The sequence below is a fragment of the Halichoerus grypus genome, chromosome 2 (genome assembly GCF_964656455.1).
Source record: "Halichoerus grypus chromosome 2, mHalGry1.hap1.1, whole genome shotgun sequence".
Classification (NCBI taxonomy): Eukaryota; Metazoa; Chordata; class Mammalia; order Carnivora; family Phocidae; genus Halichoerus; species Halichoerus grypus.
Window position 1 is genome coordinate 158671692 of NC_135713.1, and position 25196 is coordinate 158696887.

At 41.4% G+C, this 25196-nt stretch overlaps 1 protein-coding gene across 3 annotated transcripts in view; it reads right to left on the bottom strand.

Moving 5' to 3' along the window:
- The window catches only part of FBXW10B (F-box and WD repeat domain containing 10B), a 37010-nt gene that overhangs the window by 2697 nt on the left and 9117 nt on the right, over window positions 1–25196 (bottom strand). Inside the window, exons 8-14 of one of the 3 annotated variants that reach the window (XM_078067941.1) lie at window positions 23777–23977; window positions 18583–18704; window positions 14052–14200; window positions 12905–13047; window positions 4828–4986; window positions 2938–3206; window positions 1871–2026 (exon numbers count right to left, since the gene is read on the bottom strand). In XM_078067941.1, coding sequence (XP_077924067.1) covers window positions 1871–2026; window positions 2938–3206; window positions 4828–4986; window positions 12905–13047; window positions 14052–14200; window positions 18583–18704; window positions 23777–23977 — 1199 coding nt within the window. The remainder of the gene's footprint in view (window positions 1–1870; window positions 2027–2937; window positions 3207–4827; window positions 4987–12904; window positions 13048–14051; window positions 14201–18582; window positions 18705–23776; window positions 23978–25196) is intronic. The other 2 variants (XM_078067942.1, XM_036071842.2) reach the window with 2 other exon arrangements.

The following is a 25196-nucleotide window of genomic DNA, read 5'->3' on the forward strand; positions in this document are numbered from 1 at the left end:
CAAGTTCAAAATGATGGATAGCACCCATTTGGGCATGGGTATAGTGGGAGCTCTCATGCATTGTTGGTGGGACTGTAAATTGATATATCATTTTTTAAGGGTGACTATGGTAATATCTTTCTAAATTTTTTTTTATTTTTATTTGTTCATTTTTTAAGTAAACCCCCTCAAGGCGGGGCTTGAACTCATGACCCTGAGATCAAGATCTGAGCTGAGATCAAGAGTCAGATGCTTAACCAACTGAGCCACCCAGGTGTCCCTCTAATTTTTTTTTTAATCCAAAGAAAATTTATCAGTTATGCTAGTGTCCTCCTCTTTTTTTATTATTTAAAAAAATTTTAATTCCAGTATACTGAATATACAGTACTATATCAGCTTCAGGTGTACAATATAGCAATTCAACCGTTCTATACATTACCCAGTGCTCATCATGACAAGTGTACTCTTCATCCCCTTCACCTGTTTTGCCCATCCCCCACCTCCCCTCTGCTGACCATCGGTTTGTTCTCTATAGTTACGGATCTGTTTTTTGGTCTTTTTTTCTTTGTTCATTTGCTTTGTTTCTTAAATTCCACATAGGAGTGAAATCATATGGCATTTGCCTTTCTCTGACTTATTTCACTTAGGATTATATCCTCTAGATCCATCCATGTTGTTGCACATGGAAAGATTTCATTCCTTTTTATGGCTGAGTAGTATTCCAGTGTGTGTGTGTGTGTGTGTGTGTGTGTGTGTGTGTGCGCGCGCGCGCACGCGCGCGCACAACCTCTTTTTTTTTCCAATTAAAAAAAAAAATTTATTTATTCAAGAGAGAGAGCGTGAGCGGGAAGGGCAGAGGGAGAGGGAGAGAGAATCTGAGGCAGACTCTGTGCTAATCATGGAGCCCAATGCAGGGCTAGATCTCGCGACCCTGAGATCGAGACCTGAGCCAAAACCAAAAGTCAGTCACTTAACCGACTGAGTCACCCAAGTGCCCCTATACCACCTCTTCTTTATCCATTCATCTATTGATGGACACTTGGGCTCCTTCCACAGTTTGGCTATTGTAAATAATGCTGCAATAAACAGGGGTGCAATATCTTTCTGATTTTCTTAAAGATCTATTTATTTATTTTAGAGAGAGAGCATGAGCAGGGGGAGAGGGAGGAAGAGAGAGACGTGGATTGCCCGCTGAGTGCAGAGCCTGATGTGGGGCTTGATCTCATGACCCTGAGATCATGACCTGAGCTGAAATCAAGAGTCAGACACTTAACCAACTGAGCCATCCAGGCTCCCCAATATCCTTCTAATTTTTAAAGGCAGTTATCCTTTGGCTCAGCAATGCCACTCCTAAGACTTTACCCTAAGGTATACTTATACAGGTACCTAATCATAGGCATATTCAAGGATGCCCATTGCTAGTATAGCCCTCCTGAAACTTAACTGTTTTACCCTCACCTTGAAGCTGGTCTCTACAGGGAGTTTGATTCAAAGAACCACTATTATATTAGCCAAAAATATTTGAAAGGCATTTTAAATCTTTACCAAAATCTCCCTCAAAAACAACAACGGGACATCCTATTCATGATGACACACCAGTCCAAGAAGTGAGAAGTCTGAGTGGCAGACATGGGAGGCAGGCTGTGAGCCCAAAACTGGAAACACAGCTCTTACAAAGGTTGTTCGTGCTGTGGCCTCAAGTTAGTAAGGAGACAATTAAGGAAAACCAATCACCCTTAAGAAAAGTCAGACATTTTATCCTTTCTGAATTCTCAAAGATAAGCAGTCATTGACTTGCTGAAAAACTAGATGGAACAGAGTGAGCGAGCAACAGAGAGGGGGGGAGAAGAGAGAGAGAGGATCTTGCCCCTGATCTGGAATAAAATATCACCGTTCGTTGTATCTCCTGCGAGGAATTTTGCTTCCAAACTCTGTTGCCCACCATCTATGCTGCTTGCTTCCTTAGAAACAGGACTTGCTCTCTTCTTGCCATCTCTTCGGGGTGATTTTGACTTTCCTTGACTTGGAGGTCCCTCTAATAACACTTCTAAATGAAGATTGAGAAGGAAATCTTAGTAATTACATAATTCAACAAGGTCTAAATAATGGGGGCATAGCTGGTAATCTGGCTTATTTGCACCCAAACTATCACCTTTCTGTTTGTTGTCGTATGACACCAGGTAAGTGATCTGGAGCCTAAGGTCTACACCACCTCCTGCCTTTCCTCTCACCCACTTTTTCAACTGACTGTCAAGCTTTAGGCATTATCCACACCCGTTGGTCTCTCTCCTCCAGAGAGAACTGATCATTTATCTACCCCTGTTGGTCTCTCTGATCATTTGTCCATGTAACATACCTGGATGTGACCTCTTGATGTTCTCCATAGACCTGTGGATCCAGTTTCACATGCCAAATATGGGAGAGGCGAAAGGAAGGAGTCTGGCTACTCCAGCCCACACCTAACTTATTCTTTGTGTGTCTTAAAATGGCATTCCATATGCCACACACCCACACCCACATTTCTGCTTCATACTAATATTTTCTGGGTATGCATGTTATCAATCAGGACTCTAGAGATAATACCTTCTGCCTAGAACATTTTACTGTGGAATACTAATATCCTGTCTCTGTTCTAAGGAAATAATTATGTACTATATGTTTGGATGGGGATGGAGAGTGTTGGTGGGTTTTGGTTTGAATGGCAAGTGGTAAAGGCCAGTGTTATCTACTGTACAAAGATTCTAGTATGTTCAGTAAACGCAGGCCTTGAAAATCAGGAGATTGTCTTGAGCTGGAGAATGGTATCCCACCTTCCTTAATGGTTAGGATTTACATCATCAAGATATCATTGGCTAAAATATCCTACAGAGAAACTAGTCCTGCCACCACCACCACCACCTGCCCCCATTCCTGCTCCATCAGGAACCACCGAGGTGGCCTGGGATTCAGCTCTCTTACCTGTAGGTACCCTGGCGGCCCTCAGGAAAACTCGGGACCTGTATGGTTTACTTAACAGGGACTCCTGGGCCACAGTTTGTTTACTGGACATCGAGTCCCTCAGGCTGAAAGCCTGAATGCTAGACCTGGAGGGGATTTCTGTGAGGCCATTTTCTTCCCTGTCCTCCTCTTTATCCTTCTTCTTTTGTTTGGCCTGGTCCAGGGAGTACTGCCACTTTATATTCTCAAACTGGAACATGAGAATATTGCTCTCCGTGTTGATCACCATCCTGGAACCAAAACAACAAGATGGCCCACAAAAGGCAAGAAGGCCACTGCGGCCCGGCCTCCAAATATGCATTTCAAATACTGTCCCATCCAACCATGAGCCTGAGGGAACAGTGCCCGGGACATGACTGTACAAAGAGGGTGTTGGAGGTTGTTGGAGGGTCTGGAGCGCTGAATGGTCGGTCACAGACAGGCAACAGGGAGGGGTTCTCTTGAAAAGTAACTGTAAGCAGGGCACGTACATTCTGATTCCCCCACCTTTCAAGGTAAAATATTTTTAAATGAATTTCTGTTCATAGAGTTGAGTGTCACATCCCTAGGGTGCCCAAAGCAGAAAGGTTAGGTACTCTGCACACTGATGTCTTGAAATTCACTCTTTTTTTTTTTTTTCAAAGCACGGTATCCAAATGCCATGTTTTATTGCTGTGCTGGGGATAAGGAGAACTCTGTAATGGGGAGGACTCTGCTCCCTCACTGACTCTCCAGCCCACCGTCCATCCCTCTATCCTTCCAGGATCTCTGTGCATGCTCTGCATTTAAACAAAACAGCTGTACTTTATAAAGCAGGATGATTTCCATCTTTCCTAATCCACATTTTAGGCCTTGGTAGAAAGAGTTCCAAACCTGGGCCCCCCAGCAGGGAACCCCAACCACCCACTGGTTTCTGTCATTCACAACGTCCACAGAGCACGTTATCCACCCTAATCTGTGCCTAGATCTCCCAGAACCATAAACGAGCAATGGAAATACCATGTGTAGGTTCCTTTCTGCTCCAAAAGGCTGAATTTTAAGACCTTAACTGTTAGCGTAAATCCTCATAAGAGTGACTGGTTTTGGTTAGAAATGCTAGAATGGAATTGGGGGAATCATTCCAATCAGGAATCCCTTTCAGACTCATTTTTACTCAGGCCCAAAGGAAACTGTCTCTCTTTGGATGTCATAAAAAAGAAAAGGTCAGAGGTGATTTTTTTTTTAATGGCATTAGTACTTTGAAAGTGAAAAAGCATCCCTTTGTTGAGACTTCTTAACCAGTCCTGCCCCTTTAAGATGGAAAATAGCCCTAGTATAGTTCCATTAAAAGGAAGGCAATATGGTTGGGGAAGATTCACAGATATCTCAAGTGAGCCTGTGCAAACGTTAATTCTCTTTGGGTATTTTCACATCATATCGCCCTGAACCTAGCCTATGACAAATACAATACTACATACAAATGGTCTCGGTTCTGGTTTCTGTAAACTCACCTGGCTCAGCTCTGCCCCACCAGACCCTGGACCCCCGGCTACTACCATCCCACTCCCCTCCTATAAGTCTCCTTGTATCAGAAGTGAGCATCAGGGAGCAAACAGGGGCTGCACATTTAGAGCAGAGCCATACTGTACTCTCTGCCTGATTTGCCCAGACATCCAGAACAAATTCAGAGTGACGTGAACCCTGCTTGCTAAGTTTTGTGCAAAGTCCGATCTGCCGCCCCGCCGTATGATTGACGCTTCTATAGCCAAAATTGGAGGGGACCACTGCCCCCTCTCTCCTGCTGCCAGCAAATGCAGGGCTGGTATCCCAGAGGAGAAGAAAACCAGCCAAACCGAAGAGCCCACGGCCCTGATGTCCACACCTACCACCCACCTGTTGCCCTGAATAAAGAAGGACAGCACAGGATCACCTCTGCCGTTGGCTTTCATCACCTTCAGACAGTTCCCATTGAGGAAATTATAAATGCGGATCTTGCCATCTGCACAGGCACTGATGACCCGGAGGAAGACAAGAGCCACATGGAGCACCTCCCTGGAAGGGAACAGAGCAACAGGCAGGACGTGTCTTCTGGGAAACTGCTTGGATTTGTTTGTAGCTTGGGGGGATTAGGGGTGCGTGCTTGGGAGGCATTGGTCATGACTGCCCTTCCTGAGATGTTTGCCATCATTTCATAATTCTGGATGGAAGCCATTAACCCTCAAGACATGGTTGCGCCCTCTCCTCCCATTCTGCCGTTATGTTTCCTGCAAATTGGTCACAGTGCCACATGATGGCAACAGGCAAAGGCTTCCGTCGTGGCTTTTTGTTTTGTTTTGCTTTGGTCTGATACATAGACGATTGTGCTTTTCTCTTACAATTTGGCTCCTACCTACTGACTTCTACAAAAGCCATGCAGAGAAGTACTTAATGTTGTGATTCCTTTTCAAATAGCATTATTAGATAAAGAAAGAACAGAACAGATGGGAAAATGATCATCTTTATATGAAGCAAGAACGTGACATTTCAGCAGTTTCTTCTGGGTCTTAAACTAGTGGCTTCATTCTTTCAGTGAAACTTTCTGAAGGAAAATTGTACCCAGGGATGCGATGTAGGACTTCCCTTTTGTGGTGACCAGCAGAAACAGGGAGAGGACCAGGAGACTTAGATGTCTCCAACAAAACCTTCCTACAATGGCTGTGGCCAAGTGGGACTCTAGGTGTGTGGAGTATTCAATTCTACAAAATGTAATTACCCCATTCCTATTAATGATACTAAAAAGTTGAATCTGGTGCCACCAATTAGTTAGATCGTATGTGCAAAGCAAGTCCTTCGATCCCTGCCATCTGTACCTATCCAAGTCCATTCATGGCCTTGTTCATATGCTACCTTCTCTATAAAACCACCTTTTATCTCCATCTCCCCTTTCCCACGCACATATACACAAACTTCAGGTACACTGTGAGATTCTCTTGGGCAGAACACACGTCTTACTCATCTTTGCATGCCCAGCACCTAACACAAGGCCTAGCCCATAGAAGGTCCTCAATAAATATCTGTTGAAATGGCGAGTGTCAGCTCAAGTTTCAGAACATGATCACTGATACAGTGGGTTAAAAGAATGACATCCACCCCATAACATGTGGCCTTAGCCCTGATCAGATCCAAGAGCCAGATTAAGATGTTTCAAAGCCCCCCCCCAAAAAAAAAAAAAAAAAGATGTTTCAAAGCCCCAACCACTAGCAAAATAGAAACAACAAAGACTTTGAAAGGCAGGAACATACTTAGCATGTTCAAAGGACAACAAAAAGGCCAATGTGGCTCATGTGATGGATAAATCAATCAATCAACTGATCACTCATTCTGAAGTGTAAAATAAATATAAGAAAGTCCAACAAAGTTCTAGTTTTATTTCAAAAATGGAAATATAATACATTTATTGCTGCCTTAAGTGCATCTTAGTCTACCTGTAGGGGAATCCAGAGCTAGGAGAGATGCCCTGTGAAAGAAGGGTTTGCGTCTTTCTGTACCTCTTTTGATCTTACAGAGCTGGACCTGCACTTCTCATAGGTTCCTGTGGCATTTGGTAGTTCAGCCTATACCATTATAGCCTAGTGATTGAAAGCACAGGCTTTAGGATCAGAAAACCTGGGATCCAAACTTGGTTCTACCACTTACTGACCGTGTAACCTTGAGAAAGTAACATGAACTCTCAGTCTTTAGTTTTCTCTTCTATGAAAAGGGGATAGTGATTTCTGCCTCAGAGGATTGCTGTCAGGATTAAATTAATGGAGGTACTTTTCAAACAGCCCAGTACCTAACACAATAATGGTTATTATGATCCTGTCATAATGCGGTCTGCATTCAGGTTTTATCTCTGCCCTAAAAAAAAAGTCATTTCTTTCTTAAGTCTCCTTCTTTGTTCCTTCTTTATCAAAAGACACTGCAGAGAGTGTTATCAGGGAGAATGGTGGAAGAAGGAACTCCAAAATCCCACCCTTCCATAAAAGCAATGAAAAAACTGACAAAAACCGTTGCAATTTTTTCAGAACTCTGGAAAATAACCAAAGGCTTGCAGGAACCCAAGGAGCACTCAGACAAAAAAGAATGGCTTTGTCTCAATAAGAAGAATGAACTTAGTGACATATCAACTTACCTGAGTCCCATTCCCAACTCCCCAGCTCATTGGTAACCACGAAAATAACAGCCCACATTCCTGGTACTGGAGGAAACAGAACAAACCTCTTTCACAATGAATTATTTGACCTCTCTCATGGCTTCCTGGAAGACTGGCTCAAAAACTTGTCTTTATTTTGCTTTAGTAGGAACTCACCCAATGCTAAAGCGGCTACCTGGGGGGTATTCGTTGAACGCCTTCATAGGCAAATCTTGTAGTCACTGCTGCCTAAGGCAATAGATATCAGTTGGAGCAAACAATACACTAACCAAAAAGCTTAAAGTTAAAGCTGGGGAATAAAATGTCCATAAGGACTTTGAAAAGCTCAGACATATTCCTGGGACTCTATGTGGCCATATACAGGGTTATGCACACACTGGGGAAGGACCTGAAAAAGCCCTAAGCTCTCACTCTTAGCTGACCTTGATGTTCTCCACAAACAAAAGCGAGAGCTAAGGCAGAGTTGTAAACTGTCTAGCTGAGTGTTGAAAGTTTCCCTCAATAGGCACACAGAGCCCCTTGGCAAAGAATGGGAGATATTTTACTTCCAGGTGTTCAAACCTTATTCCAGTCAGTGCACCACCAAGGTAGAAGAACAGAGACTTCAGCAGCCAAACAAGACAACTATACAGACTCACTAAACAAACACACAATAAAAACCACAACAAGCAACAATGAAAACAAACCCTGGGAATGGGGAAGAATTTGATTTCCAGAGATGTCATATTAAAATATCCGAAATGCCCAGTTTTCAAATAGATATATAAAACATAAAAAGATACTAAAGAGTATATATACAGGGAAAAAAGCAACTGTCTGCCAGGAAACTCAATGGTTGGACTTTCTAGACAAAGACTTTAAATCTGTTCTAAACATGTTCAAATAGCAAATAGAAACCATGTCTACAAAGCAAAAAGAAAGCATGAGAACAGTGTCTCACCAAATAGAGATTACCAATAAAGAGTTAGAAATTATTAAAAAATAAAAAGTTCAAATAGAAATTCTGGAGTTGAAAACTACAGGAACTGAGATGAAAACTCACTCGAGGGGCTCAACAGCACATTCATAAAGGCAGAAGAAGCAAAAGACTTAAAGAGAGGTCAATTTAGATTTTCCAGTCTGAGAACAGAAAGAAAAAAGAATGAAGACAAATGAACAGAACCTCGGAAGCCTGTGTGACATCATTAAACCTCAACACATGCCTAATAGGAGTCCCAGAAAGAAAGGAGGGAAAGAGGGAGATATATCTGAAGAAATAATCACCAAAAGCTTTCCAAATATGATGAAAATCATTAATCTACACATCCAAGAAGCTCAACAAACTCACTGTGGTAAACTGAAGAGATCCACACCTAGACATATCATAATCAAACTGTAAAAAGCCAAAGGTCAAGACAGTATTGAAAGCACCAAGAGAGAATCAGCTCATCACAGAAAAAGGATCCTCAATAATATCAACAACTGATTTCTCATTGGAAACCATCAGAAACTATGGAGGCCAAAGGCAATGAAATGACATATTCAAAGTGCTGAAAGGAAAAAATAACTGTAAACCAAGAATTCTATATCCATCAAAACTATCCTCAAAAATGGAGAAATTAAGATATTCCCAAATAAACAAAAAATGAGAGTTCACACTAGCAAGAAATGCTATACAGGCTCCTTCGGGTTGGAATGAAAGGACACTAGTGGTAACCGAAATCCACATGAAGAAATAAAGAGCATCAATAGAGGTAACTACCTAGATAAATATAAAAGACAGTATAAATGTGATTTTTGTTTATAGGTCTTTTTTTCTATCTCGTTTAAAAGGCAACTACGTAAGCCAATAATTATATGTATGATGATGTATACACAGGATATAAAGATTTGGTTTGTGACAACAGGGTATAAAGGAGGGAGAAGGAACTCTATAAGAGCCAATTTTTTTATACTATTGAAATTAAATTGATATTAATATGAACTATAAATTAAGATGTTAACAGTAATCCCCAAGGCAAGCATTAAGAAAATAACTCAAAAATATAGTAAAAAAAAAATGACAAGGGAATTAAAATGGCACACCAGAAAATATCCATTAAACACAAAAGAAGGCCATAATAGAAGAACTGAGGAACAAAAAAATTACTTAAGACTATAGAAAATAGAAAAATGGTAAAATAAGTCCTTTTTACCTTAAATATAAATGGATTAAACTCTTCAATTAAAAGGTATAAATTGGAAGAAAGGATAGAAACAACATAATTTAACTTTATGCTGTCTATAAGGGACTCACTTTATTTCTTTTTTAAAGATTTTATTTATTTATTTATTTATTTATTTATTTATTTATTTATTTGACAGACAGAGACACAGCGAGAGAGGGAACACAAGCAGGGGGAGAGGGAGAAGCAGGCTTCCCGCAGAGCAGGGAGCCCAATGCAGGGCTCAATCCCAGGACCCTGGGATCATGACCTGAGCCGAAGCCAGATGCCCAACGACTGAGCCACCCAGGTGCCCCAAGAGACTCACTTTAGATTCAAAACTACAAATAGGTTGAAAGCAAAAGAATGGGAAAAATACCAAAACAAAGCACAAAGTAGAGACAAAATTTAGACAAAATTTTAGACACACTTGTTAATAGAGACCAAAAAAATTATATGATGATAAAAGGGCAACTTCATCAAAAAGATATAACAATTATAAACACGTATACACCTAACAACAGAGCCCCTAAATACCTGAGGCAAAACTCACAGAATTAAAGGGAGAAACAGACAACTCAATAATCAGAGATGGAGACTTTAATACCCCACTTTATTTTTTTAAAGATTTTTATTTATTTATTTATTCATTTGACAGACAGAGAGACAGCGAGAGAGGGAACACAAGCAAGAGGAGTGGGAGAGGGAGAAGCAGGCTTCCCACTGAGCAGGGAGCCCAATGCAGGGTCATGACCTGAGCCGAAGGCAGATGCTTAACGACTGAGCCACCCAGGTGCCCCAATACCACACTTTAAATGATAGAACAACTAGACAGAAGATCAGCAAGGAAAACAAAAGACATGAACTAACATTATAAACTAACTAGATCTAACAGGCATGTATAGAACATTTCCCCCAAATAACAGCAGAATACACATCAATCTGAAGAGCACATGAAACAGTCTCCAAGATAGGCTTTAAGTTAGGCCAGAAAGCAAGTCTCAATAAATTTTGAAAGACTGCAATCGTACAAAGTATGCTCTCCAACCTCAATGGAATTAAATTAGAAATGAATAACAGAAGGAAATTTGGAAAAATCATAAATACGTAGAAATTGAACATGCTCTTAAATAACTACTTAGTCAAGGAATAATTCTGAAAGAAAATTAGAAAATACTTTCAGATGAATAAAAATAAAAACACAACATATCAAAGCTTTAAGGGTGCAGCTAAAGCAGGACTCAGAGGAAAATTTATAGTAGTAGATGCTTACATTTCTCCAACCAATAACCTAGCCTTTCACCTTAAGAAACTAGAAAAAGAATGTCAAACTAAATTCAAACCAAGGAGAAGAAAGGAAAATAAAGCTTGGAGCAGAAATCCATGAAATAGAGAATTCAAAAACTATAGAGAAAAGTCAATGAAAACAAAAATTGGTTCTTTGAAAAAATCAACAAACCCTTAGCTAAACAACTGACAAATATTTACTTAGTCTAAATAAGAAAATAAGAGAGAAAACAGAAATTACTGAAATCAGAAATGAAACAGAGGATATTACTATTGATTGACAGAAATGTTCTGTAATTAGATAGTGGTGATGTTTGCACAACATTATGAATATAACTGAAACCATTGAATTGCACACTATAAAATGGTGAATTTTACATCATATGAATTTTAAAAATATTATCTTAATATTATCTTAATACTATTTGTGGAAAAGACACTAAAGGCTAAAATTTAAAAAAAAAAACTACAGAGTACAGGAACTTTTTCAAGGATCATCATTCTTTTCAGCCCTATTTTGTATCCTGTAAGTTCATCCATCATATTCTCTCCCACACTATATGAAGAATCTTAATTTGGGGTAAAAAAAATTTCAGATCAAGAGGACAGAAGGAAGACCTCTTTCTTCAGTCCTTCTTCCACCGAAGGACAGCCAGCCATGATACCTATTTTTTCACCTACAACATATTCAAAAGATGGGTAGCTGTCCCATCATTAGAACTCTCCAGAAAGGCAATCTGCAAGTTGGTCCTCATTACCAATCAAGTAGAAATATTTATTGAGCACTTCCATGTGCACACCACTACTACAGATGAGTAGAGGAGGGGCCTACAAACAAGAACATCGACATGTCCTCCACATGTCTATGGATTTGCTGTAACTGTGAAGGGATCAAGAACCAATGTGAATGAGATGGTGGGGCCATCAGTCAGTGGCAATGAGAATGGTCTGAGAAGGTCTCATTGCTGAGATGGAGAAGGAGGCTCCTGGGTTGACAGAATGGCAACCAAACTGCTAGGTTTGCTGGGAACAGATTATTGTCCAATACCTAAACTAAGTCCTACAGAATCATGCTTAGAAGGCTACAATTTTCAGGTGATATCATAAAGTTTCACTTTTTTGAGTTTGAGAATCCAGATGACATGCTAAGAAGCTTACTGATAATCACATAAGGGTTGGATAAAGCACCAAACAGAAGCCTTGCCCAGCACCAATAATAATGCAGTCACATACCACAATGAATAAACATACACATATGTAACCCAAATCCCCTTCTACCTCCCACAAAGTCAGTGTGTACTCAAGAGGTTCCTATGAAGATATGAGGAAATCTGGGCCATATTTTTCTAAATAACTATCTCCAAAAGACCCCTTAGAAGATCCATTTACTCTTTTAATCAATTAGGATAGCATTTTGTTTTCCTAGAGTTTTTTATAGCACTCTTAGGGGAAGAAGCATTATTCATGTAGTACAAGAGTGACCCAGAGCAGCCTATAAAACCCATGGCCATGGAAAAACCATTAACTGGCCATAATATCCCTTCCAAGTAAGCTCATATGTGACCTCAGGCTACTTCTCAATTGGCTCTCAAGCATCACCACCACTAAATCAGGATTGGAATTATAAAATGAGATCCATTTGCTGTCCTGGAAGAGAATGTAGCCAGCAGACTTGTAAGAAAGCCCCTTCTTTAAGCCCTGAAGTTATTTTTAAACCTTTGGCAATTGGATGATTTTAAGCTTTTGTGAACACAAGCCTCCTGGCGTAAAGGCCAACTCCAAGTATTTTAAGTTTACTGGACCTGGCATTACTTGGGACAGTTCTGCCAATATTCCTAAGGTTGGTAGACAACAGATATAAATGTATCAGGTGTGTCATAAGCATAACATTTCAATAACTTCTCAAAATCCACATCATGGACTGTTACTTCTTTTTTTTTTTTTTTTAAGATTTTATTTATTTGACAGAGAGAGACACAGTGAGAGAGGGAACACAAGCAGGGGGAGTGAGAGAGGGAGAAGCAGGCTTCCCGCCGAGCAGGGAGCCCGATGCGGGGCTCAATCCCAGGACTCCGGGATCATGACCTGAGCTGAAGGCAGACGCTTAACGACTGAGCCACCCAGGCGCCCCATGGACTGTTATTTCTTAAGAGAAATAAGTGACACTGGGAGAGGGAATGGCCAAATGGGGTGGGGTTGGGGAATAGGTAGAGGGGACAAAAGGTCAGAAGAGCGAAAGGGACTGATCTGCCAAAAACCAAGGGCTAGGCAATGAGGGAAAAGGAGAGAGCACTACATTCATCAATCAGGGCTTTCCTGCACCTACTTTGGATGCTTGTAGGCCATGAGGCACCTCTCATACTTTCCCACCATGCTCCAGGCCATGACCAGGCCATCAGTACTTCCTGAGAGGAGATGCCACTGGTCAAAGCACAGACACTTCACGGCTCCCTCGTGGCCACTGAGAGTCTGCAAGAGAAAATGGCTCTGTTTTCACCCCATCTTCAACACAGATTGTGAGTCCTCCAAGGACTCCAAAGCTGGAGGCTTCTTTAGATGAACTGCAAAGCCGCACTCCGCCAACCCATGACTACCACTCACTTGGTATTTACCTGAGCTGACTTTACTTTTGTTCTAAGAAGGCCAGTGGTGTCCATGCCACCCTCTCTCCAGAGCTCTCTCCCTCTCTCTCCCCAGTGAAGGAAGAATGTGGTCAGGGGGAGGACTTTATCCTGGTGGGTCTGTGGCTGGGGCACGCCTCATCTTCCTGGAGTACAGGGAGGGCCAGAATTCACCATCCTCTGCTGCCACAAGGTGTCGGGGCAGGCATTCCATCCCCAGCTCCTTGCCAAGACCAGAGGACACCTGGGCCATCACTGCACCTTTAACTGCTGGTCAGACCATGGTGCCTAGATTGATGGGAAACAATCCACCAGCCAGGCCAGCAGCTTCTCACTTTGCCCCCGTGCTCCTGGCACAAATGTATCTCACCACTGCCCACTAGGGCCAGGGGGTTTCAAATCCAGCAACATTTTTTCATGTGAACATTCAATCACTTTCAAGACAGAGGATGTTCTGTTTTCATCAGAGAGTTGAGTAGAAAAACCACTGTGACTTTGTCCATTCCCTTACCCCATGCAAGAGTCAGGATAAAATATTCTGGAAAAGGAAAAGTCACTTTACTTCTGCAGCCGTTAAAAGACCCTGAGCCCATATATCATGCTGAGTCAGAATGTAGCCTTCTACCACCACCTCCTTGACAATGTGGGTCACATGATCCCTGACCCTCCACTGACTCTGAATGGCCCTTTTTTGGGGGAAGCGAGGAGGGGCTTCCCCATCAGCTCTTCAGGACCATCCTTTTGGTGACCAGAGGTTGGTAGCTTTAGGGTGGTCTGGGGAGCTCCACAGGGGAGACCATAAGTCCATCACCACCAGGGCCCCGTTCCCCCAACAGCCCACCACCCTCTCACCTTTACCAACTGGGCCATGACAATGTGCCACACTTTGACTAACCCCCGCTCACAGCTGCTCACGATGTAGGTGTCATTGATCCTGGTGGCCAAGATGGGGTCTTTGTGTTTAAATGTCTTCAGACACTTCCCTGTCTCTACATCCCACTCTGAAAGGGAGGGGGGAAGAGAAGAGGCGTGAAGGCAAGTTACAGTGGAGTTCTATACTCCATCACAGAAGCCAAGCCCATCAAGTCAGACCCTAGAAGGCCGTCACTGGCCCAGCACCCCTGGAGGCTTGCCAACAGCTCTGAGCTCCTGACCATGGGCCCCTGGGAGAGCCACCAACCATAGACCTTGGCTCTAACCCTAGAACTTAGTGTTGGGGTCCAAGTGCTAGCCAGCTCATCTCTAACAAGCTTCCTTCTTGAGCCTGCAAAATACTTGCTCTTGAGTGGATTTCAAGAAAATCATGGCATGTGTTCCATGGCCTCATTCTTTCCAGACACTATTCTCCTGACTCGCCCCTTCTATCTCCAAAAGAAAAGAAAGCTGTCTATCCTTATTTACATTTTAAAATATCTCTGAATCTGACTTTTGGATTTTACTAACTGACAGATTGCCAGAGCTGGGGGCAGGCTTAATGCTGCTTCCACATAGATGGTGGTAGGGCAACTGCCTAGCACACTGTAAGGGTTGGGAAGATATGAACGTAGGTGGATAGGTAGGAGCACAGAGCTTAAAGGAGAAAACTGAAAGGAGGCACCACAAATTCGGGGATGAGACCATTAAAGTCAGCCTCGTCGGCCCCAAAGTACCTCTCAGGCAACAGAATGTATAACCTAAGACAAAATAATGACCACACCTGATACTTACATATAGTGCTTGACATATATTAACTCATCTTCACAAGACAGTTGCTATCATTATTCCCCACTACACAGATGAGGAAACAGGCATAGAGAAGTCCAGTAACCTGCTCAAGATCACGCAGATGGTAAGCAGATTGAGCCGGGATTCGAACCCAGGGAGTCTGGATCCAGAAGCCATGCTCTTGGGGCGCCTGGGTGGCTCAGATGGTTAAGCGTCTGCCTTCGGCTCAGGTCATGATCCCAGGGTCCTGGGATCGAGTCCCGCATCGGGCTCCCTGCTAGGCGGGGAGCCTGCTTCTCCCTCTGCCTCTGCCTCTCTCTCTCTCTCTCTCTCTCTCTCTCTCTGACTCTCATGAATAAATAAATAAAACATTTAAAAAAAAAAATTTAAAAAAAAAAAAAAAAAAACAGAAGCCATGCTCTTAACCACATACGCTAGATTAACCCTAACTGTGTAAGTATGCTTTTCTTCGTGTATTTTTTATACATACATTGGCCCTTTAATCTGATTAGAAAGGAGGAAGCTGAGGGGCACCTGGCTGGCTCAGTAGGTAGAGCGTCTGACTTCCACTCAGGCAGTGGTCTCAGGGTCCTGGGGTCGAGCCCCATGTTGGGCTCCCTGCTCAATGGGGAGTCTGCTTGTCCCTCCTTGTCTGCCTCTCGCCCTGCTTGTGTTCTCTCTGTCTCTCTCTCAAATAAATGAATAAAATCTTCAAAAAAAAAAAATTTAACAAGTTGGGGGTTACATTTCAGGTCTCTAACTGTCTCTTCTTCCTTCTATTGGTAATCGAGGCAGGTGGGAGGAGCCCAGGGGAAGCAAGCAGGCTGGGGGCTGGGGCTAGGTTTTGGGTAAAGAGAGAGATCTTTTGAAATTTTTTTCGTCGTGTATTTTGTGAATTAATTTTGACCTTTTAAATATTGCTTTAAAATGTGTATCTTGAGAGGCGCCTGGGTGGCTCGGTCGGTTAAGCGTCTGTCTTCAGCTCAGGTCATGATCCCACGGTCCTGGGATGGAGCCCCCCCATCCGGCTCCCTGCTCAGCAGGGAGCCCGCTTCTCCATCTGCCACTCTCCCCACTCATGCTCTCTCTCTCAAATAAATAAATAAAATCTTTAAAAAAATATATGTATCTTGATTACTAGGAGTTTTGGGTGCCCCATTAAGTTTTACACCTGAGGTGAGAGCCTACCTCCCCTTGCCCTAGCTCTTGCCCTGCCATTGGCCCTGCAAGACTCTCTCAAGTTTGGAGGCCTTGTCTGGGCTTCCAGCTCCAAACCCTCATCCTTTCCCCCTTTCTGCTCTCCTCCTCAAAGCAGTCATGGCAAAGAGACTTTCAGTCAGGTCAGAGAGGGCAAAGAAGTAGGGAGCAAGGTTTCTTAAGCAGGTCTGAGGATTTGCATATGGAACAACACTCCATTCTTGCTTTCCCTCACCTTTTTCCTCTGCTTACCCCTAACATGCTGTGGTTCCCTGGGTCCCTTGCTTCTCTTATCTTTTGACTCTCTCCTCATGCTTTGCAGGGGAAATCTCATCCACACCTGGAGCTTCCACCTTTCATTATAATTGATAACCACCAAATTGATGTATCTGGAGCCCCAGACCTGTTATATGGTAAACTCACGTGTAAACTCACACCTGCATCTGCCTCCTGCAATCTTCCCCTGGCTGTCCTCAGGAATCCCATACCCGATGTATTAGCTTTTTATTGCCACTGTAACAAATTGCCACACAAATATATTATCTGGCATGAGCACCTCGCAAGGCTAAAATCAAGGTGTCAGCAGAGTTGTGTTCCTTTATGGAGATTCTGGGGCTGGAGGGATCCATTTCCTTGCCTGTTCCACCTTCTAAGGGCCACCCATGTTCCTTGGCTCATGACCCCCTTCCTCCACCTTCAAAGCCAGCAACGTTGCATATTTCTGACCATTCTTCCATAGTCACATCTCCTTTAGATCACAGACAAGAAAATTTCTGTTTTTAAGGATCTATGTGATTACCCATAGGCCCACACTGATAACCCAAGATAATCTCTCCATTTTAAGGTCCCCAACTTAATCATATCTGCAAAGTCCCTTTTGCCACAAAAGGTTACACGGTCACAGGTTCCAGGGATTAGGACATGAACATGTTTGATTGGCCATTATTCTGCCTACTACACTCAGCATGTCCAGAATTGAAGCCATCACCTCTTCCTTCGTTCCTCACCCTACCTTATTCTTCCCCTTAGTCCTTACTTCCAGTAATGGCACTTCCACACATCCAGTGGCCTGAGTTTAAGAGTCTGGCCTCATTATCTGCCCTTCTATCTTTCTCACATTTCACATCCACCTAGCAGTGAAGTCCTGCCAATTGTCCCTATGGAAATCTCCCTTCAGTCTGTGCCACGTCATGTAAACTCTTATCTACCTGACTTTCTTCAGGTTTGCCTGTTCTCGGATATTCTGAAGACACCACAGCAGTTTTCTAGACTGAGTAGTGTCTTCACCTGTCTCCTGTCTCCACAGAGTTCCCCAACTCCAAATCTTCCTTCCACACTATCGCTAGAGTTATCTTTGTCAGATACACATTTCATCATGCCAGTCCGCAGTTCAAAGTGCATTTATAGCCTCCTGCATTCTATAGGATAAAGTTCAATTTCCTACCATGATGCAGAAGGCCCTTGGTAATCTGGCCCCAAACAAACTAACCAGCCTTATGTCCAACACCACAGGCTGCAGTCCAGCCATACCCAAGCAAGGGGAAATTCCCTAAAGACACCATTTTCTTCAACCTTCTGTGAATTTGCCTGTGCTGTGCTTCTACTTATAACGTCCTACATTCTCCCTCTGCTTGTAGAACTACTCATCCTCAAGAACACACTCAAACAGCACCCTGTCTGTGGTACTTTCCCTGTTACTCTTGTTTCCATGGTCCCCTAGAATTCCACATGTGGGATGCTTGGGTGGCTCAGTCAGTTAAGTGTCTGACTTTGGCTCAGGTCATGATATCAGGGTCCTGGGATTGAGCCCCTGTCAGGGTCCACACTCAGCAGGGAGTCTGCTTGTCCCTCTCCCTCTCTCTCTGCCCCTCCCCCTGCTCATGCTTTCTCTCTCTCTAATAAACTAAAATCTTAAAAAAAAAAAAAAAAAAGAATTCCACATGTTGGTTAGGAGCACATGATTTAGAGTCAGACAGCCCTGGGTTTAAATCCCCACTCCACCACTCAGCTGTTCTGATTTGGGGCAAGGTGTTTTTCTCTCTCAGTTTTGGATTTCTCATCTGCATCCACACCATAGGCTTCTTGTGAGGGTTAAATTAATAAATAATATGTGTAAGGTACCTATGTCAGTCACAAAAGTAGTACTCAATAAATGGCAGCCATTATTATCCATATATTTATTACATCCTCCATTATATATTTATGTATCTATCTCCATTAAAAGATTATGAGCCTCTTGAGGAGATAAAAAGCCATATTGAAAGGGCCATCTCATATCTGTTTTTTTCCTTAGCACCTAGCACAGTGTCTAGCGTATCGTAGGTATTCCACAAATAACTGTTACCTGAATGGATCAATAGATATATGGATGGATGGATGGATGGATAAAAGAATGTCTTCCTACAGAAATAAGCAAAACAGTATTTTGACAATTCATGGATTTGGGAAACTTCTGAGAAAGTTTAAGGCATTTCTTTCTCACCTTTCACCTGGCAATCTCTTGCTCCAGATACGAGCCTGTTCTTATATAAATCCATGCAAGTGACTGTCCCCTGGTGGCCATTGAAGATTCGTATACAAGCCCCACTTTTCAGATCCCAGGATCTGCAGGAATCAGGCCAAAAAAATGTTTTTGAGATTTTTCTGAGGACCCAAAGGGATCATACTGTATACAACTTCCCTTAGATCAACAGGTTGTTGGAAGGCGGCAAAGTTTCATGGTCAAGCTTAGAGTCAGAGGCCTGGATTTGAATCCCAGTTGCAGAACCTATTAGGTGTAACTTTGGGGAAGTTACTTAATTTCTGTGTAAGCTTCATTTCCTCAATGGTAGAATAGAAATGATAACAATGATAGTTACACCTCATAGGGTTTTTGTAAAGAATTAAATACAAAATGCAGTGACCGTCAACCAGGAGTGATTTCCACCCCTAGGGGACATTTGGCAATGTCTGGAGACATTTTTGGTTGTCTCAAGTGGGGAGAGAGATGCTACTGGTCTCTAGTGTGTAGAGTCCCAGGATACTGCTAAACATCCTCCAATGCACAGGACACCCTTCACACAAAGTACTTTACAGTCCCAAATTGAGAAACCCTGCATTAATTCATGTAACACTGGAACGATGTTCAACATGTAGAAAATGCTTAATAAATGTTAGTTGGTATTAGGTGGAAGTTTCTAGAATCACCATCAGGCTTAAAATCCATGGCACTGATTCAATGGTAGAGCTGATCTTCAAACAAGAACAACAGAACCATTTACCTCAGTCACTTAGATCCAAAATATTTTATGTGTATTTCTAAGACATATCTAAGAAATACATGGGAACATGTATGAGTCACACCATTTTTTAATAAGCAAATTTGCCAGAGGTCTCTCAACTATCACTGATACAGACTTCCACTTCAGCCAGTTTGCTTTTGTGATGGGACAAAGTGTAATATTAAAATAGTGGGTATCTAAGATAGATAGATAGAGCCAGGCGGCCTGAGGTAGAATCGCAGGTCCATCACTTACTAGCTGTATGATCTTGGATAAGTTAATGAACCACTCTGTATCCCAGTTTCCTCATGTGTAATTTGGGGATAATAATGGTAGTTACCTCATAGAGTTATTATGAGACTTGGTACATAATAAATGATTAATAAATGTGTCTTTTGTTTTTCTTTGAATGTGCTATGCTTTTCCTTCTAATATTCCCAAAGGTCCTGTGGCCTTAGCTGTTTTTCAGAGCCTATTATGAACCCACAGTTCATTTAAAGATATCCCAGTAATCTGGGAAAAAGCATGCTTTGAATTTCTGTTTCTAGCAACATGGCCGACCATGTGATCAGCTTGTTTTTCTTAAGTTATGTAGAAAAGATATTTGATAAACACTTTGAGAAAAATAGGAACAGGGATGCCTGGCCAGCTATGTCAGAAGAGCATGAGACTCTTGATCTTAGGGTCGAGAGTTCAAGCCCCGCACTGGGTGTAGAGATTACTTAAATAAATAAATAAGCTTTTTAAAAAAAGAAAAAGAAAAATAGGAATAGAAGGAACTTCCTTGATTTCACAAACTTATAAACAAAAAGTCATAACAGCAAGCATTATACTTAGTGAAAAAAATATAGATATACTCCCTTCAAAAAGGATAACAAGATGCCTGCTCTCACTACTTCTGCTTAACTGGAAGGCCTAGGCAAAGTCAGAAAGAAAGAAAAAGAAAAAGTAGTATATAAGTATTAGAAAATAAGATAATTATTATCATTATTTCTGGTTGAAAGATCATCTATATAGAAAAACCAAATCAGCACACATACTTTTAAAACTAATAAGAGAAGTTAGCAAGGTTGCTAGATATAAGAACTATCTACAAAAATCAGTACCATTTCTCTATATACCAGCAATAATCAATTTTATTTATTTTTTTTTTTTAGCAATAATCAATTTAAAAATATAAATAAAGATAAGATACTGGGCGCCTGGGTGGCTCAGTTGGTTAAGTGTCTGCCTTCGGCTCAGGTCATGATCTCAGGGTCCTGGGATCGAGTCCCGAATTGGGGGAGTCTGCTTCCCCATCCCCCTTTGCCCCTCCCCCCCACTCATTCTCTCTCTCAAATAAATAAATAAAATCTTTAAAAATAAAAAAATTTTAAATTTAAAAAAATTTTTTAAAAAGATACTTCGGGAGAATATCTTCACGACTTTACCAAAGGGAGGGATTTCTTAAACGTGTTAAATCCATGAAGTCAACTGACTTAAAGTTAAGGATTTCTGTTCATCAAAAGACACCACAGTCGGGTGCCTGGGTGGCTCAGGCGTTAAGCGTCTGTCTTCGGCTCAGGTCATGATCTCGGGGTCCTGGGATCGGGCCCCGCATCGGGCTCCCTGCTCGGCGGGAAGCCTGCTTCTCCCTCTCCCACTTCCCCTGCTTGTGTTCCCTCTCTTGCTGTGTCTCTCTCTGTCAAATAAATAAATAAATAAATTTTTAAAAAAGAAAAAAAAAAAGACACCACAGTGAAAAGAGGAGTCTTAAATTGGAAGAAGAAATTTGCAACACAAAAATAAACAAAGAATTAGTATCCAAAAAGTATAAACAACTCTGACGAATCAATAAGGATAAATAAATTAACAGAAAAATAGACCAAACCACAACAACAAAAACTGAACAGGAATTTCATAGAAGAAGCACAAATGGGTCTAAAACATATTGTGATGGTTAATTTTATGTGTCAACTTGGAGGGTGGTTTGGGACAAGATCAACGTTTAAACCAATGGGCATCGATCGACAGATGAATGGATAAAGAAGATGTGGTATATACATACAACGGAATATTATGCAGCCATCAAAAGGAATAAAATCTTTGCCATTTGCAACGACATGGATGGAACTGGAGAGTGTTATGCTGAGCGAAATAGGTCAATCAGATACGAGGAATTCTTAATCTCAGGAAACAAACTGAAGGTTGCTGGAGTGGTGGGGGGTGGGAAGGATAGGGTGGCTGGGTGATAGACATTGGGGAGGGTATGTGCTATGGTGAGTGCTGTGAATTGTGCAAGACTGTTGAATCACAGATCTGTACCTCTGAAAGAAATAATACATTATATGTAAAAAAAAAAAAAGAAGAAGAAGAAGAAGAAGAAGATAGCAGGAGGGGAAGAATGAAGGGGGGAAATCGGAGGGGGAGACGAACCATGACAGACGATGGACTCTGAAAAACAAACTGAGGGTTCTAGAGGGGAGGGGGGTGTGAGGATGGGTTAGTCTGGTAATGGGTATTAAAGAGGGCACGTTCTGCATGGAGGACTGGGTGTTATATGCAAATAATGAATCATGGAACACTACATCAAAAACTAATGATGTAATGTATGGTGATTAACATAACATAATAAAAAAATAAAAAAATAAACCAATGGGCATCGAGTAAAGCAGATTGCCCTTCATAATGTGGATGGGCCTCATCCAATCAACTGAAGTCCTAAATAGAACAAAAAGACCAACCTCTCCAGCAAATCACCTGCAGACTTATGTCTATCCCCAGCTCTCCTAGGTCTCCAGCCTGCTGGCCCATGCTACAGATTTGAAACTTTTCCAGTCTCCATCATCATGTGAGCCAATTCATTATAATAGATCTCTTTCTATATATATATATATATATATATATATACACACATCTCACTGGTTCTGTTTCTCTGGAAACCTTAATACACACATATGAGAATATGCTCAATCTCATTAGTAATCAAAGAAGTAAAAATTAAAACCACAATAAGGATTTATTTAATACCCATCAGATTGGCCCTTAATATTGTCAGTCTTAAACATTTACTAGTAAGTATTGGTGAGGATTTATAAAAGGGATCTTCTCATACCCTGCTTATGAGAGTGTAACTTAATACAACTTTTAAAAAACAATTTAGTACTCCTACCTGGAAATTTCACTACAAAGAATAAACCTTAAGAAAAACTCATGCACCATGGCTAACAATACCGCATCATACATTTGAAAGTTGCTAAGAGAGTAGATCTGAAAAGGTCTCATCACAAGAAAAAATTTGTAACTATGAGTAGTGATGGATATAAGTAATCTTACTGTGGTAATCATTTTCCAATATATACATATATCAAATCATTATATCATATACCTAATACGTTGTATGTCAATTATATCTTAGTAAAAAAAATTTTTTTTTACTAATTTTCTAAGTAATCTCTACAGCCAACATGGGGCTTGAACTCACAACTCCAAGATCAAGAGTCTCATGCTCTACCACTGAGCTAGCCAGGTGCCCCAGAAAAAATTTTTTTAAAAACTCATGCACATAGGTACCAGGAGACACATCCAAGAACATCTGGAGCAGAAGATGTTTATTCTTTGAAAGAATAAAAAACTGGAAATAATGCAAACATCCGTCAACAAAAGATGAAATGAGTTATAATATAGTCATCCAATAAAAGACTATGTCTCAATGAAAATAAATTAATTACTGCTACTTACATCTTATGCATAAATCTCAAAATCATGGTTCAGTGCAAGAATCAAGTACAGATGAATTTTTTAAATGCAATTCTATTTACATTAAGTTTAAAAACAGACAAAAGCTATCAATATATTTAGAGATCTATAAATAGGTAGCAAAACTATAAAGAAATACAAGGGAATAATTAGTATAAAATTTAGGATAACATTACCTCTGCTTGGGAGGGAGAAAGAAGGGGATTTGGGGAATGGTAACAATCTATTTCTTGGCCTGAGTAATAGTACATCGCTGTTTATTATATTGTTTAAAAATATGTGTGTATGTATATATACATTTTTAAACACTATTTTGCTTCTATACCACATTTCATACCCACAGACAAGCACTTTTCCCTGAGGAATCTATAAAAAGAAATATAAATTATGCCACCATCTAAGAGTGCTAAAAAAGATACTTTCCGATTCACAGCCTTCATCTAGAAAACAGATCTGATAATCATTATAAATCAGTCTCATTCAAAGTTTAAACAATATACAAATCATTGGTTTTTACCTTGCCAAATAAAGGAAAAAATGTTACGGGTTATTCAAGAAGTCAGTATCATTTAGGATAACTTTTCAATAAATACTAAAAGGAAAAAGCATGCATGCTTCTTGCACAAGCTGACTTTAGGCCTTGGGTGGGGTGGACCGCAACTCCCTTGGACGATTTACCTGATACTCAGGTCATAACTCCCACTCAGTAGAAAGTTCTCCTCCTCACACAAGAAGAGGGCGCGGACACTCCCAGCATGGCCTCGGAACGCAATGGGTAACTCCTTTACTTGTATGACATCTAGAAGCTGGATCTTCCGGTTGGATGACACTGCAACCAGATCTCCCCCAGAATAGTGAATGACTCTGTTTCGATCCCACCTGAGTTGCCGGGGGAAAAAGATGATCCATGAAAGAAGAGTTAATGTCCTTCCAGAACTCCCTTAATATGATGGCTGTCACCTGCAGCAATGGTATATGGGAAGCAGATGGCACATCCCTGGTGGACCCCTACCTTACACCATACCAAAAAGTCATTTCAGGTTAAAACCTAAAGACAACAGGCAAAACTATTAAAAAAAAAAAGAAAGAAAGAAAGAAAAATCTGCTAACATATGATAAATCCCCAAGAGAGAACAGAATATGCATCATTTCCCAAACTTATTTGACCACAGAAATCTTCTTTTGTGGAAAACCTCAGAGGAACACAGCTGGGAAGCCCTACATACCAACTGCATATCCCACTGTTCCTTTCTTTTTTTTCTCTCTTAACCAATATCCAATGAGTATATATTAGGTTCAAAGTCCTGTGCTAACAGGTACCATGGGAAATACAAAGATGAATTAAGATATGGATCTTGCCTTCAATGAGATTGCAGTCCAGGAAAACAGGGGAAGTTAAGTTAATTTTCCAATCAGAAGATTATTAGCAAGTAGATAAAATATGAGCAAGATGACCAGATCATTTATTGTCCAAAATGAGACTTTTTTATTGTGAAGGGGGACACTATTATTAATAATTCCAGGACCACAGAGTAAAGTGGGATTATTTTAGCAAACAGGGATGTAGTCATGTCTGAATATGAGAAGTAATTCTTCATCCTCATTCCCCTTGTTATATCTAGAGTTCAATCAGCCATCACCTCTTCTAAAGGGCACCATGCCGTCCATAAAAACTCACCTTTGCCTTTCCCCTATCTGCTGTGTCTTCGCCCTACTGACTGCTCAAGATGTAATTTGTAATTAACATTCACAGTCAAAAATAAAATAGAGAGAGACAGCCTCCACAAAGCCTGATGAATAAAGAGTGAAGTCCTAGGCCTAAAGTATGGCAGAAAGTTGATTATTGGGGCACCTGGGTGGCTCAGTTGGTTAAGCATCCAACTCTTGGTTTCAGCTCAGGTCATGATCTCAGGGTTGTGGGATCAAGCCCCGCACTGTGACGGACTCCATGCTCAGCGGGGAGTCTGTTTGGGATTCTCTCCCTCTCCTTCTGCCCCTCCCCCCACTTGGGCTCACGCTCATTCTCTCTCTCAAATAAATAAATAAATCTTGGGGTGCCTGGTGGCTCAGTCGGTTAAGCGTCTGCCTTCGGCTCAGG